At 37.9% G+C, this 17,252-nt stretch overlaps 1 protein-coding gene across 2 annotated transcripts in view; it reads left to right on the top strand.

Moving 5' to 3' along the window:
- The window catches only part of KYNU (kynureninase), a 2,242,792-nt gene extending 2,226,360 nt beyond the window's left edge, over positions 1-16,432 (top strand). For both annotated transcript variants that reach the window (XM_044074971.1, XM_044074972.1), the window contains one exon: positions 15,940-16,432. In XM_044074971.1, the coding sequence (XP_043930906.1) occupies positions 15,940-16,086 (147 nt within the window). In that variant the 3' untranslated portion in view covers positions 16,087-16,432. The remainder of the gene's footprint in view (positions 1-15,939) is intronic.
- Positions 16,433-17,252: the final 820 nt, after the last annotated feature.

Raw genomic sequence — 17,252 nt, forward strand, 5'->3', positions numbered from 1 at the left:
CATCATGCCCGGTCATATACAAGTTTGACTTACAGGTGATAGATAAAGGAAACAAACTTCTATTTTGTATTGAAAAATGTCCACTGTTACTGGTAATGATGATTTTAAATACTTTGCACATATAATGAAAGGTTATACTAATGACACAGAGAAATATGTGTTGAGACATGGGCGAATTGTACCCACAGGTATCCTCACAATAGGTGAGCTGAGTCCTAACATCCTCTTTCACTTGTCCACCTATATAAGGGAAACCATGCACATTCACATTTATAACACTCAGAAGTCATCCTTTGGGCTATGCCATTACTGACAGAAGCGGCACTGGTGTGTGACAGTTGCTCCTTTCTTAATGACTCCATATTACTATTAATATTAAAAGGAAAACTTTATGAAGCAAGTATGCTTACTCCAGTCCTCTCTTTGGTGCTCTAATCTGCTTCTTTGTAGCTGCCTATTCCATTTGATTTCTTTATGGCTATAAACATAAAAAGAGCATTATGTAATATTTGTGACGGCACAAAAAGGCGGGTTATATGTGCAGCTAAGAAAAGTCATACTTACACTATGGTGGTGCTAAAGGCTGTCTAACTTCATTTTCCCGTTGACTTCATTTTATTATTTATTTTATTTTTCTTTGTTTATCAGGAAAGTCCCACTGGACAGAGTCCATATTCAGTGGAGGCTTGCAGAAAAAGATTCTGTCACAGTAGATTTATATTAACAAGTGGATTTCAGATGGTTCTCAGAGAAAGAGCGGTGGCATTTCTCAGAAAAAAATATATATATAATTACAAGGTATCAATGGGTACCACACCTGCATGACATGGCAAACAGAAATTATAGATACTTTTTTATTCTGACTCACAATAGCATTTAAGATGTAAAACATAGCAGTCTTTATATATGCTGCTAAGAAAACATGTTCTGAACCAACTCCTTGTGCAGTTAAATATGGAATGACACCTCTCAAAAGCATAGTCTGACTGCATGTGCACAGTATAACCTGCAGGGCATGAGCATGGCTTTAATATTTAATTCTATAAACCGAGTGACTCTGAAGCAATTATGAGCCAATCCCTGAATCTATGTGATGTAAAAGCGACAGGTACAAAGCCTCATCACCCTACCTTAGACAACACTGCTGTAAGAGTTTGACTCCTGGGAAGAATAGTTTTGGGCAATAATTTCTACAGCCTAATATACCTGTTTGTATAAAGTATGGTGAGGGAAGGATGCAAGGGTACAGCAATTATTAGCCTGCAGGATTGTTAAGCTGGATGGGAGATGTGGTCTTTAGCTCATATTCAAATAGTGTATGATGCCGTGCACATATGTGACAGTGTATTTGGTCATGTGTCCCTGATCAGCTACAGTTTTGTGGCTGTTTTCCTGTGGATATGTAGTCAATAAACACAGATGTCTGTTGTTTACTTTGAGAGTGTTGATACAGATATCCAAATGATAAGCACAAATTTAGCATGCTATAATGTGGATAGTAGAAGTGTTACAATTTGTAAGGACAATGTAGGAACAATGTTAATTCTACTGTTGTCCATACCAACTGAGCAATGCATGAAAAACAGGGCACCCAGAAGAAGAAGAATGCTGCATCTGCTTGTCGATTGGCATCCATCCATAAGTCAAAATTCTAAAATGCTGATAATGAAATGGTACGCCAGGCCATATGATCCTATGATCTATAGCCACGGACAGTAGCTCTTTGATGTTGATGCTACTGACTAGGCTTACTGTTACTGTACCTGGGCTAATATGAATGTGATCGATGGCCAGAATCACAGGTATGAAATGGTGTACGATAGGGCCATGGATATGATCTGTGGTACCACCCACAGAACAGAAGTCATGGAAACATAAAGAAACAGCTAGGTGCTATTAAGTGAATCACCTCTCATGGGGAAGCAGAGATCCTGGTCTGTTTTAAATGGAGTACCATCTCCATAGAGTCCCACTGTGTGGTCCTGGATGTTGAGGCAGAGCTGGACAGGTCTCAGAAGGTATCCACTGCAGATGCCTCAGGTTTGTAACCCTATTTCAGTGTACTAATACCTGCAAGTCTTTGTTTGCCTCTTAGTCACTATTACAACTTCATTAAATCTGTCTGACATATGGCATACAGGTACAGCAGGGATTCAACAGTCATTGCCATCTGCACAAGGTATGGCCATAGGTATTAGTTTCTTATCATGTTTATAGCTGTAAACATATCAGTTGCATGCCTAGTCATGATGCTGCGTTATGTTTACACTGGATATTTTCTGCTTTTATGTATTCACAGGTGATGCTTTATACAGCACCAGCACTGCAGAACTGTTCTCATCTGTTGTTTGAAGATCTGTAGCTTATTATAAAGATGGTAAAAATGAACTGACACTGTCAAGAGGTACAGAGAGTGTGTGTGTGTGTGTGTGTGTGTGTGTGTGTGTGTGTGTGTGTGTGTGTGTGTGTGTGTGTGTGTGTGTGTGTGTGTGTGTGTGTGTGTGTGTGTGTGTGTGTGTGTGTGTGTGTGTGTGTGTGTGTGTGTGTGTGTGTGTGTGATGGACATGAAAAATGAAGCCACTGAATTTCCAACACAGACCATGGACACAGTCTCTATACCTGTGGATACACATACTACCCAGACATCAGTGAGAGGCAGGGCAGGTTGATGTGGACACTATCAATTGGGAAAATGTGCTGGCTCTAGCAAACCGATTTCTGAATCTGACCCTAGCACTCATGGGCAAAGACATCCACACAGGAGGGTCAGTAATGGTGCTCACTAGAGATATAGTTACCACTCTGCAAGTAAAATTAGTGTGTCTGTGACAGCAGTCCACTGTATGTGTAGGACCATTGTGAAGGCACAGGCTAGTGCCTCCACAGCCATGGCAGAGATAGAGAAGGTAATACAGAGTCTGCATGCTGACCTACAGGAGTACATATTCCATATGTGTGATTTCATGCATAGACTGAATAACAAACGAGGATATGCAATGTCTTCTCACAGTAATGAGGGGCTGTCCTTGGCGATGGTCATTTGCTACATCTACAGATGTTAGCTATCATGGCCATGGATGAGTGAAATCACAGGACTAGCACTTTTACAGCAGCATCTATTGTTTAGGAGTCTACTCCCAGAAGAGGTCATTACAGTGGTCATGGCAGTTGTCATGTGTACACATATAATGCTGGACATTGCTTGAAGTCATGCAGCACACCAGCGTCTAGCCAGGGTTGTGATACATCCAATGCATCTCCTGGCAGAACCAGCTCTCATAGACAAGGGAATGCACAGGATGCCAAACTGTCTTCCATACATGGTCTGGACATGTGCAGTAGGCAAAGCTGCAGTGCTGCAAAAACTGACGAGACTGCCTCTCTGCAGACCCTCACTCAGAACACTATAGCCCTGAGCAAATTATACACATATTCTCTTCCCTACAGTATCCTCCCACTCTGGTTCTGAGAATTCATATAAAAGCATTTTTTTTTTATTTTAATACTCAGCACTCACGCTCACACACTTCCTTGTGAAAGATATGCACTCTTGTACTCCTTTCTCTACCTGCAAAAATAATGATGCATAACTGTGCCCTGCCCTTTATACATTATTACTTGGATTGCCAATATCTGATTCAAGGTGTGGCAAGTATATGCATGGGTAAGCACAGACTGCTGTTATTTTTTAATGCATCATTTTCATTGTATCATAACTACTTCACTCTTTTATAGTGTGTGATTAAACTATGTGCAATCCATAGCTTCTTTGCCAGTGTTATAGCATTCTTGGCCTGCCTCTGTCTGGCATCACCATCCCCCAGCCGCTGGCTTCAACTCTGATTCAGCCTCTGCTGCCTGCTGTACTGGGACCTGCTGGCCTCTGAGACCCCACTCTTCTGTAACTGGATCCTAAGTGTACTATTGTGTAACATTGTGCATTCACACACGTATGCACATGTGACAGGGTCATATTACAGGGCACCACAAAATGAATGCAGACAGTGAATGAATGTATGCAATGAAACATACCTTCAGCAGTCAAAGCACATGCTCAGTAATGTTTCTGGTTTGTGATTGCATATGACTGTACCCATGGTCTGCTTGATTTTGTGGATTTCTTATGGGTGTCATAAATATGGGTTCAAGAGTATATCCAGCATCACCACCACAATACCCTTGTGTGACGTCACCTTTTTCAAACTGTTAATACAGCTCACAAGAGTACATGTGGGAGTTGTGGTACTTGCCAGGGTCACCTGCATACATATTGTAGATGATACCTTGTGGATTACAGACCACCTGACAGTTCATGGAGTGACACTGTTTGGGGTGTGTTGGACTCACATATCTCCCCCACATGCTGAAGCATGGTATCAAGAAGCATGTGTTCTCAAGGCAGATGCATAGGATACCCCCGGCATGTCCCCAGTAAGTCAATGAAACAGCCCTGTAGCTAATATATGTAAAGCCTTAATATCTACTAAAATTTGTACTTCATGTCTCTATGGGTCTGGAGACATGGCTGACAAATTTCCACAATTTGTTGGGTGGTGTCCCTATCAACATTGTACTTGTCCACAATGCATAATGTCACTGCTGTGGAGGATATGAAATGTTGTGCTCAGAAGGATGACCCTGTACTAACATTACTCTGAGGATTACTCAGCCTGATCACGAACATACAGCAGAGTTGAAATATGCAGTGGGCATGGCACTGCTGCATAGCATTTAAACATTTCTGAATCACTCTACCATCTTTTTTGCCTCATTAAAAGATATGGCACTTCATTATAATGTCATTAGCATATAATACACCTGACATTGTTAATTGGGCTAGCCAGGTTGCATAGCTGAGTTTTCTGAATCACACACACACTCTAGGCATGGCTGTTTGCCACACAAATTCACTTAGTGTGATGTGAGAAAGTTTTCTGTATCTGGCCCATTATCTTGCTCAGGAAGAGATTGTATTAATATAGGATAAGTAAAATCATAAAATATCAAACTGGCTTTAGAATAATAGCATGCATGTTAACACTTTCCATGCTGCCCATTGTCCAGGGTATTGTTGAGCCTTGGGTGCACAGTATGCCTGCTTTCAACATAAAGATGAGCAGCTGTTGGAAGGGGCTTCACCGGGACTTCATTTCATTGAGTGGAAAAAAAAATAGTTTTTTTCCAGGATTCACTGCATCTTCCCATGATGAGAAACAAGATCTTGGGTGAGAGACATATGAGTTCTGTCAACAGGCATTTCGGCTAGTGAAGGGAAGTACAAACTAGTAGCGGGGATTCCATCCACAATATTAGACTAATTGGAAACATCAACTCTCCCACTGAGGTGAAGACATAAGAAACATAGAGCGCAATCTCTTACAGTCCAGGAAAACACTAGAGTCTGCAGCTTTGACAGGAACACAATTGCTTCATATTGTTGTAACAGCAGAAACATCATGCACAGGCAAACAGGAATCAGAGGTAAATACAGCAGGGTGCATTATTTGCAGAACTAACAAAAGGCATTGCTTAAAAGAGGAAGTGGTGTAACCCTCAGCATAAGGCAAGGAATGAAAGCAACAGAATTAACATGTAAGCAAAGACAACAGCAGTTACTGTGGTCGCACAATCATTGTATGATGGCAACACAAAACACAGCAGAGTTAATATACACAACCCACCCTGTTGGTGAAAAAGTGAAAAAGGCAAAAAAATAATAATACCCAGTATCATTCATATTTACCATTCAGGCATAGTATTGTTCATGGAAAGAGTATACGTTTGCTTGTGTTTAGTTAGAAATCTTGGGATTTTAGGCAAATTTGAGAGGTTAAGCAATTTTGCTTTGTGGTCTCTGGGCAGATAATGCTAAATCATATAAAACAAGTGGTCATAGACTATTTTCAAATGAAGATGAAAAATATATCTTACATCTGGAAATAAGCATCTGTACAGCAAGGGATCAGTTCAGCCACTTTAATTCTGCAATTATCTAAACTATCTTGTCAAGAAAATCACATGTGATAGACTTTCTAAGGAAGACAGGATTTGAAAAGGGGGACCCTGAATAATGAACATTTTACCAAAGAAGTATGATTGCCTTTTGGAAAAACAATGTAATGCAGAACAATGCCACTGGATAAGTATCTGTTGTGTGAAATTAGAAACAAATATGAACAACTGTGATTTTTAAATGAGACAGCATCAAAGATCAGAAATCTATCTTTATAAATATATATATATATATATATATATATGTGTGTGTGTGTGTGTGTGTGTGTGTGTGTGTGTGTGTGTGTGTGTATATATATATATATATATATATATATATATATATATATATATACATACATATGTGTATGTATACATATATAGATATAGGTATATATAATATACACTCCCCCACCACACACATATGTGTATATGTGTGTGTAGATATATATATATATATATATATATATATATATATATATATATATATATATATATATATATATATATATAAATATATAAATATATAGATATATGGAAGTCATTGCATATGTTTAGTGTGTAATGTCGACAGTTGTCTAGTCATTTGATATTGTCAACTAGGTGGTTGGTTGACTGGTGTATGAACTTATAAACAAAGACATTGGCAACCTTCAAACACTGGACTCCACCCAGTTTAGTTTCGTAAAGGGCCGATCTTGTCTTCTCAACCTGATTAACTTCTTCAAGTCAGTCTCCAGAGCCGTGGACGAGGGCAAGGCGGTCCACACAGCCTATCTGGACCTCGCCAAGGCCTTCGACACCATCCCTCACTCTGGAATCATAGATAAACTTACTAAGCTGGGAATTAATCCCTATGTCGCTCTATGGGTTGCCAACTGGCTTACTGACAGAACCCGCACTGTAAAAGTAGCCAACTCAAAATCCAGCTCCAGACAAGTTACAAGTCGAGTACCTCAGGGTTCAGTCCTGGGGCCGCTCTTGTTTGGCATCTACTTCTCTGAAGTACAGGCCAGCACTAAGGGACTCTGGCTAACAAAGTTGCAGATGACTGCAAACTGGGAGCCATTATTGAATCCACAAATGATGAGGCTATGCTACAAAAGGGCCTTACAGAAACAGATGCTTGGTGCCAGAGCCATGGGCTCAAGCTCAGTGCCAAGAAATGTATAGTTATCCCCTTTGGGAAAAAACATGTACTCATGAATTACTACATAAGTGGCAGTACACTAAACACCAAAAGTGCGATAAGGGACACAGGTGGACAGTGGTCTCACCTTCGATAACCACATCACCACAACAGTCAGGAAATCCTTCTATGTGGCACACCTTATCCCTAAGGACTTTTCATCCATAAAAAAGGTGGTCATTGTCCCACTGTACTCATCCCTCATTAGACCTATTATAGAATACAATGTCTTGTTTGGTATGCACTTCACAAGACATCTGCAACAACTGGAATGGCCACAGAAATACCTCACTAAAAGAATCACAAGCCTAAAGCAGATGCCCTATGCTGGCCATCTAAGAAAAACTCCAGCTATACTCTGTCACATATCGCCTACTCAGAGGCAATCTCTGCTTAACATACAAGGCCATGTCAAACCCAGAGCTTTTGGACATGCTACACTTAAAGAAATCCCAATCCCTCAGAGCCACACACTCCAGGGATCTAATCCTGGTCATCACAATGAACAAAACATGCTGGAGGGATAGTTTCCTGACCCAGAGACTCCCCATACTCTGGAATAGACTGCCCATACATGTCAAGCTCAGCGCCTCTTTGGGCCCCTTCAAAAGGAACCTTGACGATTGGATGGGAGAAAGGTAATTCACCCCGGGGATCATGTCAGTTGCCCTGCTAGACAGGGGACCAGGGAAGTAAATATTCTGGAAAGAAATAGCCAGGAAATTATTATTGCTAAGCTTGTATAGGCCCTAGGGCCAATAGCCTAGTACCAACCTATGAACTTATAAGGTCCACTGTCCACAGACTGGAGAATATTCCCTTTCTCCAGAGATTGAGCAACCTCAGAGTTACCATATATAATTAGCAGGAGGAGTGGGTAGGCACAGGAGGGCTTAACCCTCTGCAAAAACTTTACATACACACACACACACACACACACACACACACACACACACACACACACACACACACACACACACACACACACACACACACACACGTTGACTAAGCAGATGGTCAATAGGTGTGCAAAATTGTGCAATTCTCAGGTATCAGGAATTGCTCTACAGTTGTGTGCTATAATATCACTTAACCCTATATAGGGATTGGGAAAGGTGGGGGGGGACCACTTGGTACCTCAGTGTCAGGGAAATGGTATGGGAGTGTGACCTGCCGTGATGGTCTAGGGCCAGAAAAGGAGTTGTCGTGGATGGTCAGTCAACTCAGGAACATGTAATTGGACTGTGTTGTGTGTGAGTGTTTAAATGTGTACTTGTGTGTGTTGGAGAGTGACCGAGGCAGGAGGGATGGTTGTGCAAATTCTTATCTCATTGAAGCTAATTTGTCTCTGAATTTCAAAATAGCATAACGTGACCTCAGAGCCTTTTGGGCCATATAGTCCTTGCAGCGTAGGTTAATGAATCCCTGGAAACTGATGATTATTTATTACAGCAACTGCATTACATCACCCAGCCTTCTACTTAGAAACATCAAAACATTTGACTGCCTCTCTTTAAATATCTGTGTGGCCCCATTGCTGGAAGCCTGGATTACAGGGTCTTTGTACATTACTGACTTGTACTCTTCTGCACTATATTCTTAAAACTGTTTATTGTGTGCATTCATGAAGTGCATGTTATTTGTATTGGTTTAAAAACACCCTCCAATCATCACTGAGTTTGCCAAATGTCCCCAAATCTAGAACATATTTTTGCCATGTCTGTCATAACATTTTTGATTCTCTGGTAAATTACTAAGGACTACAGACAGTCAGTAGAACTAAACATTAGAATAGAAGTTAGAAACTCTTCTTTTTGTTCTGAAGATGCAGGCTAGTGCAAAACCAGAAGTGAATTAAAGTAATATTTAAAAGTTGTCCTTGTTTGGGGGTATTTGCCCCCCCCCCCCAGATGCCCGCACATTATTATTTGCTTTATCCACAATTGAAAGTGATTAGTTTGAGTTGTATTGTTTTCTGGAGTGCAAACTGAAATACTGATGAATATCTTCCAGTAAATACGATCAAGGTTTCTAGAAGTACCTGGACATTGATTCTAAGACGTTATAAGTAAGTTAGGGAAGAAAGCAGCTTTCTAGCTGCCCGTTCTTTCTTTCAATGATGTGGGTTACTGCTGGACTTCTAGATAGATGGTACAATAAACATGTGGAACTGGTGTGGATATTTTTTCATTCGACATAATCTGCTCATTTCCATTTTCTAGATTTCCTTTAGTATAGTCATACATTCTTGGGAGACTTCTCTTGGATGCCTGCCTGGCTTGTTAGCATTATATCTAGTATTATAAATAATTAACAGCAGCAGCTTTCCATCCTTCCTGCATAGCCAGGTACAGTAGAGTCTAGAAGATGCACAGTTACTGGTACATTATTTGCTGGGCCTGCAGGCTCATCAATGCATTTCCCCTTTTTTCTCATTTATTACTGGTTGCTACCTTCCCAGATGGTATGATGCCCTTGTTAAAACTCAGCAGTAAGTTGCTTTATTTCTTTGACCACTAACTAAATATGGTGGATTGTTTTCAGTACTGCAACCCAGCTGTCCTGTTATCTAATACAGTCTCCCATTTTTGCCTTCATTTCCTTTCCTCCACTCACACTATCTATCTAATAACCTTCCTTACTTAATCTCAACTTATCACCCTCTTTATCACTAGTTACCCTCTCTCATTGCCTACATAGAGATTAAATTTATTCAATGCTGAACATGTGTGTGACCTTGTGTTTGCATCATTCTGTAATTCACTGATAAAAGTATACATTTCACACTCCCTTTTATCAAATCCTCTTTGGAGAATGTCCTTACTGACACTTATGTACCATGCCAATGTGACACCTTTCTCAGAATAGATTTCCGGACTGCACCAGACTCATCATCATTATCATCAACTCCCTTTTTTTTCATTTTTTACATGGGGACAGGGTGTTGTGTTAACTTGTCATCTCTTTCTCTCTCATTTCAATGGGCTCCCTATTGAAATGCTGGCTGTTGAAATGCCCCGTGTTGAAAAGATAGAAAAAAAAGACCAAAAACACATGAAAGAGCAAATCTCGAAAATTGCACTTTTCCTTTAAACATCCTTTTTGCAGGGAGGGCAAGCCCCACCTGCATATCACACAACCCTTGAATTTATATATATCAACCCTGAGATCACCATACCATGAAGAAATGGAAATATTCAGAGAAACAGCATGTCAGACTTAATATATGTATGCCTGTTCTTTCAATCATTCACTCTCAATGTTTTGTGACTCAGTCTAGCAGGTCCCAACATTTAAAATAGTTATCAAGTCAATGTCACTCTCCTACCTTCTTCAGCAATCATACCTGACTGCTGCTGGTTTTTCTCTCACACAATCCATCCATCCATTTCTTGCTGCTGGAAGCCCTCACTTCCTTTTGCCTTCTTCCTGTCTGTCACAAACCTTCTTCACTAGATTGTCTTCTGCTTTTCTGCACATGTGCCTGAACCACTGTAATCTGTTCTCTGTTACCTTCTCTGGAACTGGAGCTATTTTGGCTTCTGCTCTAATGTTCTCATTTCTTCGACTATCCCTTTGTGTACATCTTACCACCCATCTCAGGCATTTCATGTCCATCACCTCTAGTTTCCTGAACTAATCTGCCAATACTGAACAGGTTTATGTACAGTACAGTAGTATGATCACACCATTGCTTTGTACACCTTATTTTTCAGCTTCTTTGGCATTTTTTTGTTATACACTACTCCTGCCACTCTGTCCCAGTTGGGTGCAGTGCCTCTGATTTTAAGCTTTGACCTCCTCATTCAGACTTCCTTTCTCCTCAGCCATCCCTCCAATATTCTTGAAGCTGTTAATCTATTCCAATATTTCCATTCTATATTTATTCTCGGCTTCTTCTAATTTACCCATTTGCTGCCATTACAACTGTCTTTTTTGTACTCAGTTTCATCTCGTGGGTTCAGCTTTGCATCCCATTCACCTATTCTTTGCTAATGTTTTTTCTCAGAGTCTGCCTGTAATGCCACATTGTCTGCATACATAAACTTTGTTGATCTGTCCCGTCCAACCTGTTTACTGATATAGGTCATCATCAGTATGAACAGCAGTGTGGTCTGCACTGAACCCTGATGCACACCATCTTCCACTGAAACCTCTCTATGTGACCGAACACTGTTTGTATTTGAATCATAAGGTTCTTGTACATAGCCTGCACTAATTATACCAATGTTTCTGCAACTTTGTATCACTTTGTAACACCTGAGGACTGCCCAAATCAGCTTTCTTTGGACCTTGTCATATGCTTTCTCCAAGTGTCGGAATGTCAAGTTAGACTGAGTATAGCAGACTGTACCATAATTATTTTGTCATTCACTTTCACATTGATGAAAAAAGAGTTTGTGTCTTATGCACGTAGATTACTAGACTCCCATACTTCCTTCACCAATTGAGTAAGGGACATATTAAAAAAGCTATATTTAATTTGCTCACCATAACCTTTACTGATATTAGTTTTGTAAATAAATAAATTTTGTTTCTGAAAAAGAAAAGGAAATAATTGTTAAATAAAAAGAAAATGAAATAATTGTTTGTGTGTGTGTGTGTGTGTGTGTGTGTGTGTGTGTGTGTGTGTGTGTGTGTGTGTGTGTGTGTGTATATATATATATATATATATATATATATATATATATATATATCTTTCTTGCTGAATGAGCAGAAAATAACTATATGGACTGTCAAATCATTTGGATGAGTGTCTCATGACAAGTAGATTTCTGATAAAGAAATGCTAAAGGAGGTGCAAATTGTATAAGACAGAATAGAACGTGTTTTTTGGTTTTACCTTATGACAAACTGAGTAACATTTTAGGGAAGAAAAGGAAGAGGAGCTGAATGACTAAAACCTGTGATAATATATCCAGGGAAAATGCTTTTTACTCATACTTTTTTTATGCATGCACTTTAAGCAACTATGATCCATTTCTTATAGTTTGAGGGTATCAGGATCTATTTTGCCATACTAGTACCATTAACTGTTATTAAAGTAATTTTGTCTTACAGTTGGGCTGCTAATATAACATTTTTATCTGCTGAATGTTCTGCTTCTTACCACTTTGATTATCTAAATTGTAACTGGATACAGTTTGGGAAGAAAAGTTACATATTTGTCACTTAATTACTATTTCAAAAATGTAATGGAGTTTTGAAAATTCCACTTCACAGTCTAGAAAATGCCAGAGGACACATCAACCACATCTCGATAAAAGCCAAAGGTGTTTTTTTATTTACCTGTCATGTATATAGCTAAATACACTGATCAATGCAATGTGAACTTTTTTGTTCAAAACTCAAGATGCTATTTGCTGATTACCTAGGACAAAAGAGTAAACTCCCCACTGCAACCCAGCTGACATAGACTGAGCTAATGTCACTGTTGCCAGGGAGCTACTTGAAATACATTGTTGTAGCGTCCCTTATTTTATTTTTTTACATTCAGTCTGGGCATCTGCGATGTGCATAGACAGCAAAGTAACTATAATTACTAGGTAAGGTGGCTATCTATGGATGAAAATGACTAACTGCTATCATTTGCCATTTGCTCATTACTTTTATATTGTATGACATTAACTAAACTGGAATAGTTTACTGTAGTTACTGTTTGTGTAAAACAAATCTGAAATGTATAACTCTGCCCATTCATGTCACAAACATTTAAGGTCTACACATTCAGTTGAATCAAGAAACTGGATAGAATTGTTTGGCAGATGGGTCTGTCTGGGGATGAAGGTACCTTACCATCTTGTCAGCTCATTTTAAACAGGCATTCAGTTTTTTTCATGGCTAGGTTACATTTGTGTGAAGTAAGTTGGAATACATTGCTGTGGTTACTGTAATCTTGTGTTAAGCTTGAATACATATCTGCAGCAATTATTGTTATTATTACCATTGTTATCATTCATTACCGTGGAACTCTGATTAAAATTCTGAGGTACTGGGGCTGCCTGTGGATGAAATTGTCTGACCTTGCTGTCATGATCAAGTTAAATAATCATTGATTTGTTTTTTCAGGACTAGTATGAAGTTGTGTATGCAAACTGGTGTACTTGGCAGAGCCATTTTTATCATAATTAGAGTAGACAAGTGAGATGCGTAACATAGTCACTATATTTACTGTAATTGATAGACATAGATAGTTGTGGATGATATTGACAGCAGAATTAATGCTCTTTTATGGTTGAAATGCACTATTGACTGTATCCAGCTTTTGCTAATATCTTCAAAAATGTCTTTAGCAATACCTCATAAGACTAAATGCATCACATTAGTATCATCACATAAACGTATTTACTTAAAGGGAAAAATGTCAGTATGCAAACAAATTCATCTAATTATTAATATATGCAGCCAAAGTCTTTTACTTCAGTTTAAAGGCATACTTACTCAAAACTTTTTTCATGTATAAACAACATAACTGTAATTACAATGCAATAAGAAAATATACATTTCCCAATTTTCTTAATTATTTTGAAAAAATCTTTTGGAATTTTTCAACCATAGTTCTTTAAAAATAATAATTTCAAGTATATCCCAAGATGAAGATATATATTTATATGTTCTGTACCCTAACTTCCCAGGTCCTACTAGTTAACCAGTGTTTCACCTAGCAAGTCACATATAACTTGGAATTTAATGTTTTTAATTTATTACCTTCTGCGGGATAGTGTTTAACATGTTATTATTGTCAACATGCACAAAATGCACTTTCAGTCCTTCATCAGCTGCTACTGTTATATCTATAAAGGAATCTACAAGAATTAGAATGCAAGCTCTTACCAAACCAACTAAAACTGTTCTATATCTAACAGAAGTCATTCCTCTGTATCGTTTCTCTTAACCTCTTTTCTCACTACCTTTGTAATGTTGCATCAGGTACTGCTCAGTTTGATTGGTTAAACCATTTGGGCATAAAGTGATTTCCCAGCTTTAGAGGACTAGTATCACTGCATTCAGTTCATAAGTTAAGATTTTGTTTAAGGTGATTGACAATCATTTAAACAACCTCCTCTGGTGTGATATCTGGGTCCATGGAATGTATGTTTTAAATTTGGGTCTATATTATTAATTCAAATGCAGAATTGTCCAAACGCCGAAACTTCAAACTGGGAAGTTCGAAATCTCAAAATAGCAAAGCCACAGAACACCAAAATATTCAGTGGGTCATTTCTGTGGCTTTGCTATTTCCTCCACTGTGGTGCGATCTCGAAGTTGGTATATTTAAGTAGGGGGGTATGAGGGGCATAGACCCCACATTGGGGGGGTTAGGAGGAGTTTGAAGTGTTAATATTTTTTTTAATTTGTACCAGAACAGGGATTTTTTTCTCTGGGAAAAAAATCTCTGTTCTGAGACTTCGAAGTTCTTGCATTTCGAACTTCTGGGTTTGATATTTACATAGTCGAACTTATGACAGTTCGACTGTGTGATATACACCCTTTAAATTTTACTTGTATCAGCATATGTCTTTAGTAATTATGAAGTTTGTAACAAAGTTTTCTGCTGCTGCATTCATGGTGACCTGACGCTGGATTCTCACTTCACAGTTTAATAATAACAAGTTTCAATTGTATTTTTTCTTCCAGTTTTATGGTATTGTACTCTACCTTTGGAACTAAAATGAGTTTGTAACTGTATTTAGATGACCTGGTAACAAAATATGAGTGGTGCCTCATTTTTGTAAATGTTTGCATAATTAAAAAAGTAAGCACAGTAGTAACTACTGTGTTGTAAGTTTCTATACTCAGCATATATTACAAGCAAACAATAATTTATTGGCGGCAAAATTCAGTGCATTACATTTATCTGAAGAATGAGTCACAAAACACAGGGAGGAAAATAGAAATGTCTGAGGCTAATGAGTTAATGGTGTAAGATCAAACATAAGATTATTATTTTCTAGTAAAGCACTGCAGCTTCCATAATGTGTGAGATAGATGGAAAAATTCTCAGTAGAGCACATTGCCAGATGTTTGAAGGATTATTTACAGTGGCTTTATACAAGAAACATGTGTGATATGATACGTGAATGACAGTTACCAAAGACCTATATGTCTAGCATTCTGATGACGTTTGAGTACAATAGCAAAATGAAGGTGAGAGTAAATGCATAACCACTCTCCTCATATGCAAGTCTCTGACATGTCTATAACAGAAGATACTTCTGTAGTGCAGCTGTGTCCTTGGCATCATCAATCAGTCAATTTTGATAGATATTGTTCAGTCAAATAAATGAATACATAGACTGTCCTTCACTCATGATTTAAATGATAAAATTATAATCTCCTTTTGTAAAATTGAGTAGTACAGTGGATTTTTAGTCTTATAGCATTGAAATCTTCTTATGAATAAAGCTTTACTAAAACATTTTATTATCCGTACATCTTGATTTTGCATCATTTAAGTCACACATTGGTCTTTGGTGACTAGCTTCATTCACATATTGAAGTACTTGTTTGACAACTGGATTTCGCTAAGAGAACTGAACACATTCTGCTAATAAAAAAATCAATATTTCTTAATTAACAAAGTTATCAAGAGTTAAAGTGTAAGAAACAGAAGACATGTTTTACTTGAAACATTTTAATTAAAACATGTCCATTAACCATATAGTAAGCAGAGCATTTAGTTATGTCATTCAAGGAGAGTGTTGATGATGAATCCTAAATAACAATCACAATGACAGCTTTTTTTTTTTTTGTAATAGTGTGACATACGGGAACCAAATGTTCTACGGATTGCACCAGTACCACTCTACAATTCTTTTCATGATGTGTTTCGATTTATTTCCATCCTTGGACCTGCAATTAATTCAGCAAATACTAGCAAAGTGGGAGACAATAATAAATTATAATCTGTGTCATGGTCAACACTGTGCTACATTTGCCTAATGGTTAATATTTGAATATTAATGTAAGATGTGAGGAATAATTACATGTAACATTCAATCTTCTGAAATTAAAGCACATTTTATAGATGTACAACAGTATACATAGTTTCCCTATACCAAACACTTACTTTGTGAGCATTTTGTAGACTTGAGAATATCTTCCTCAAGCAGAAAGCTGTAGATTATATTTATTATTTACTATTAGGCTTTGACAATGTTTAACTCAAAAAAAATAATGATGATGAGTTGTTGATGGGTTAAAGATCATTCTAAGTTTCAAATAAATGGAATAAATATTTCATGGATGTTATTTTGGGATGCTTTTTTTCTAGCACTTTAAGTAAAAGGATTTGCAAAATTGTTTTCATTGATATACACTGTGGAAAATTAATTCAGCTGAGACCATCGTTCTTTAAAAAATGTTTATTTCATTCAAGCAAACTGCTTAACTCACATGATAGCAGAACCTCAAGCCAATTAAAGTGGTGGAAACAATCTCTTTAAGTACAATATTTCTAGGTAGGACAACTTCCAGCCTCTTTTGTTAGGTGCCTTTCATTGTGGATCATCATTTCTTCCATAGTCATTGCTTTTGTCACTGAGGTTTCTCCTCAAAGTGCAATAATTTTCTCCACGGGTTTTCTTCAAATCTCTTTTTATCCATCCATAATTATTGCATTTGGCAAACTTACTCTGCCTAATTACAAAGATTGCTCTCTCTCATAAAGCAACATGTACTTTAACAGGAGAAATAACATTCATCTTAGAATAACAGCACATTTGTTCAACATAAGAGTTTTTACAGACTGGTTATAACATTATTTCTAGATATAGACACTGGCTTACAATACTTATTTGTAATTAATAAAATACTGCCATGCTGTCATATAATGACCATCCATTATGGAATCCTTGGGTTCTTGAGCAATGGATGGATTATAAATCATCAATAGTCAAGCAGTGCTTTCTTGAGCTGAACCAGGAAGTTGATTTAAATGAAGCCTAAATGGATGAAGTGTGAGGGACCAATGACAAAGTCTGATGTTTCCATCTTCTTATTGTGAAGCATGATCGATTACTAATGGGAACTCTGTGCTAAATAAAACTATTTGTCAGGGAAAAACAGGCAT

Source organism: Protopterus annectens, chromosome 6.part0 (assembly GCF_019279795.1).
Source record: "Protopterus annectens isolate FY-2018-M chromosome 6.part0, PAN1.0, whole genome shotgun sequence".
Taxonomy (NCBI): domain Eukaryota; kingdom Metazoa; phylum Chordata; order Ceratodontiformes; family Protopteridae; genus Protopterus; species Protopterus annectens.